At 30.1% G+C, this 4,832-nt stretch overlaps 1 protein-coding gene across 1 annotated transcript in view; it reads left to right on the top strand.

The window, feature by feature from the left end:
- Positions 1-2,635, top strand: part of HELRODRAFT_194961 (hypothetical protein) — a gene marked incomplete at both ends in the record, with an annotated part of 6,220 nt that extends 3,585 nt beyond the window's left edge. Inside the window, 4 exons of the mRNA XM_009013328.1 lie at positions 236-349; positions 1,080-1,255; positions 1,812-2,133; positions 2,567-2,635. Of these exons, the coding sequence (XP_009011576.1) occupies positions 236-349; positions 1,080-1,255; positions 1,812-2,133; positions 2,567-2,634 (680 nt within the window). The remainder of the gene's footprint in view (positions 1-235; positions 350-1,079; positions 1,256-1,811; positions 2,134-2,566) is intronic.
- Between the last annotated feature and the right edge of the window lie 2,197 nt (positions 2,636-4,832).

Here is a 4,832-nt window from a genome sequence, read left to right as displayed (position 1 = left end):
TTGCAACTATTTTCCCGCCATAACAATTTTGCAACTATAACTTTAGAATAAAAATTTGGCGGCTAGATTTTTTTATCTATGATTTTAATAACTATTTTATTGCTACATCTTAGCAGTTGGAAAACATTAAATAAAAACATTAATATATATATATATATATATATATATATATATATATATATATATATATATATATAAATATTAAATGAAAGAAATGTTCCCAACCACACATCAGCATTTAACGAATGCCTGTCTAATACCTGCCAACCCAGAGGAACGTGCGTCAACCTCTTCCATTCCTACCAGTGCAGATGTCAGAGATTTTACGCCGGCCTCAACTGCGAAAGATGTAAGTTTTAGTAAAAAAAAAAAAATTTCAATTTTTATTAATGTAAGTTATCTTTGAATGCGACTCATTTGTGATTAGATCTTCATCGACTATTTTTTGGCAAGAAAATTACAATAAGATTACTGAAATTAAATAAGAGACCATGACTAATCATCGAAATTGGTTATGAGGAAGAAAGTTGTGGTGCCTGTTAACATTCAATAATAAGAAAACAATGTCTGTAATTTGCTATCAGAACACTAAAAAAAATTTGAATTGAATAATCAATTATATAACGATTTTAAACGGTGAAACAGCGTTCGAATTTTATTTTCCCTCAATTCTGTTTTAATGGTTTTTGGTTAAATTTTATTCGATGTGAACTTTTTATTTCAATATAAATAGGCGCAACTAGTTGAGTTAATCAGCACAAGTTCTTTTTTTGATTGGCTAATTTGAGAAAAATAAAATAATTTGAAAATTGAATTATTTGCGAAATCATACATTTTTACGTTAGAAGTAAATTTTTTTTATTTTAATCGTCAAAGAGAGTTGGATGGCTGAATGATGTTTATGACGAAAATAAAATATCGTAACTTAATATGAGCAGAAAATTATATTTTGTCAGATATCTATTTGTTTTCCATCCATCTATTTGTTCATCCACTCATTCATCTGTCCATGTATTCATCCATTTATCTCTCCATCCATCTATTCAACTACCCAACCATCCATCCATCCATCATATTAGACTGCACGGTAAGATCCGATGTCGTAATAGTCCTGGATGTTTCTGGAAGCATCGGCTATTTGGAGGATTGGTACAACATGCTCATCTCCTTCGCCAGGGAGATTATCAACGGTCTGGATGTGGACAACGATGTGGCGCGTGTGGCCATCGTTGCCTACTCAACTGACGTCATTAAGGTGGCTGGCGTTTCTGTGTTCTAGTTTTTTTTTAGTTGAGAAAATTTATACTTAGTTTTGTAAGTTCTGTTATATTTATTTTGAAATAACCACCACAGCAGAAATTTATCACAAGACGGTCAAGCATACAAACAACATCCAAAAATACAAACAACATACAAACTGCATACAAACACACAAACTACGTACAAACATACAAACAACATACAGATATACAAACAACATACAGTATAGCTTCCATACTTGCACGTTTTATATGTAACTACGTTTTGTTTGTTGCTCATTTGTTTAAGAATATTTATACAGTGCTATTTGTAATCAAGAAATGTCATATAACTGCTCTCCAAACTGTACAGAAACATCATTGAGATACTAATTTTCTTCTTTTGTTGATAGGCTCAAAAACATTTATTATAATTTCAAAAACAAATTGACTAAAGATTTTTCGGCTATTTTTTTAAAATAAAAATAAGTATAAAAAATAAAAAATCCAACCGCAATGCCAAAACAACGACATCCATTCACGAAACAAACAATGACACTTTTTTCACCCCAGACGATTTACTTCAACCAATACATCGGCAATCGCACGAAACTCCTTGAATCTCTTAACTTCTACCACGATGGCGGCACCACAAACACGCAAGCCGCTCTATACACCGTGGCTAACTCCGTTTTTGACTCAAATCGTGGCTACCGCGGCAACGACAATGGCGTTCTTAAAAGCGTGATACTACTGAGCGACGGCGAGTCGAATGTTCAGGCGGAGAATACTGTACCAGCAGCTAACAACCTGAAGAGATTAGGAGCCAGAGTTTATTCCGTGGTTGTAGGGACAGACATTAATTATGCCGAAATGGAACGGGTCTCTAGCAATGGTTTGTTACTCTTATTTTAAATTTTCTGATTTGTTTTGCATTTTAATTTTTTTTGGTTGTAAGGCGTCTAATTGTTCATGATTATCGGGCCTTTACATATGAGCTTTCAAATTTTATAATTTATTGGTTCAATATTATGTGCTTAGTTGGCATGTTTTTTATGAAATTCTATTCAATTAAGTTTTCTGTATAATTGAAATTTTATATGTTAATTGTTGAAAACATTTTCATTGGGTTGGGCTCAGCTGAATCAAAAAATAGCGGTCGTCAGTCTATGAACAGTACCGAGAGGCATTAGACAACTACTAAATACGATCAAATTGAATGAAGTTATTTGATTAGACATTGTAAAAAAAATGACATTCTAAAAACATGTTTCAATACTGTGCTAGACAAACGCAAACAAACATTTAAACTTCTTCCACCATGGCAGCAACACTGTACACCTACCGCATGCCTTACGTATCAGATGTGGTAAGGGTCGCCTCCAAACTTCTGACCGACAACTGCGCTGTCTGAATGAACCAGCTCAAAGATACTTGGAATAAATTATTTCTTTTCCGAATAACATGTTTTTTTGCTATTTCACCATTAATTTATTGCTTATAATTTATAACTCATTCATATACCTAATACTTCCCCTAATTTTTTTAATTTTCGATTTTGTGAAATGAATTTTTTTAATATTAATCATGAACTATGTTGATATAAATATTCAATCGATTAAATTTTATTTTTTTATATTTTATATATGTGTATGTTTTTTAGTTCACCTTAAAATAGTTTACTCTGAGTGTATAACTTGTTATTTTTAAATTGAAAATTAAAATTTATTTATCGAAAAGATTAAAACATATCAGGGGTTAAAATGAGCGTTCAATGATATTAGTTATAATTGTTTTATTTATGAAGCATGTGCTGGTAGTCTCAACATGTCTTCTTCATGAATATGTGATGCGTATATTTGCGGTGCATATATACGCGTGTAACTGCTTAGCTCTGCGTGCTTTTGTATCCGTATGTTCATACGCTGAAATTAAAACGCGAATTTAAATGAACGAAACATTCATCCTAGTTTCCTGTTGGAACGAAGTGAAAATAAATTGAAAAATTATCAAATTTCTAATTTTAACAAAAGATCGTACATTAAAATGTTTATATTTGTTATGTGATAATATTATTTTCAATTTAATATTTTTCCAACGTAATTAACTCTTTATAACTTTTGTTACTCTATTTCTATATTTTAACAATCCTTTTTTATAAACAGGCTTGTAATTGATTTCAACTTAACGCATACACACATACACACACACACACCACACACACACACACACACATACATACACACATACACACACAAATACATACACACACATACATACACACATACATACACACATACATACACACCACATACACACACACCACACACATACATACACACACACACCACACATACACACACACATACACACACACACACACACAAAGCCAAATACGCACTACTCATAATCACACACTGATCTACGCGCACACACACGATCACATTTATATATGCACACACTCTTTTATGTGCTAATTAGAGACATTATTCATAACATTTAATGTTGATCATTAATAAAATATGTATTTTTTAACAAATTTTTGCTCAACATAGCTTAGGCATTTTAAAAATCTACTTTCATTTGTTAAGTTATTCGTTCATTAATTCTTTGGTTTATTAATTAATTAACTCATTCATTCATTTGTTCATTCCTTTTATTATTCATTAATTCAATTGTTCACTCAACTACTGTTTGAAATCATTTAATCTATAATTAGTTTTTAATGTGTATTAGCCTAAAAATGATAAGCAATCACACATCATTCAACTAAAAGTTTTGTGCATCCGTGTCTTCTTATATGATTCTTTATTGCACGTTTTTATATAACTTTTAACATTTTCTTTAGTAATAAAATATTTTACTTTAGCAGCTTTTATGTGTAATATTAATCACATACTACTAAATAAATATAATATTAATAACAACAACAACAAATAATAATATTAATTATTATTGCTATTAATTAAATAAATAATTAATTATTAAGTTGAAAATGCTATAAACAATTGACATTGCTGGAGTTTAGTGTATAAATATACAATCTGTGATTCAATAATATTCAAGGATAATTGATTTTTTCTTTCTCAATTTTTGGTAGTTCAAAACTTTTTTTTATGTTTTATAATAAGGATAGAGGTCTTGTCTTTAAATAAATATTTAAATTTATTCATTCCAGCTAATAATTTTAAATTATTTCTCATATAAATATATTGATAAAATAATAAAAGATTTTTTTTGATCTAACCAATCTAATTGTTTTAGTGTTTTGTTATATTAATATATGCTAGCTGGCGCAGTTTGGTTCTCATTTTTTAAAGTATCTGAGATCAAAAACTTATTACACAAAATTACCATTCTCAAATTTCTTTATTTTTTGTGGAATATTTAATATTCAGCAAGTTAAGTGTGCCTTGTGTGCCCGCGAGCTAACTTGCATTTGGAAGCATTGTGGAAATAACAAGCTTTGTTTGCATTAAGTATGATTATGCGATGCGAAGTATCTTCGAATAAAAAGTATGAGTTGAGTTATGCCGGTACCTACATGCACGAACAGCTTTGAAGCACAAATAATTTGTTTGTTTGTTTGCCAAT

The sequence above is a fragment of the Helobdella robusta genome (assembly GCF_000326865.2).
Source record: "Helobdella robusta unplaced genomic scaffold HELROscaffold_117, whole genome shotgun sequence".
Classification (NCBI taxonomy): Eukaryota; Metazoa; Annelida; class Clitellata; order Rhynchobdellida; family Glossiphoniidae; genus Helobdella; species Helobdella robusta.
This window is presented reverse-complemented; position numbering and strand designations above follow the sequence as displayed.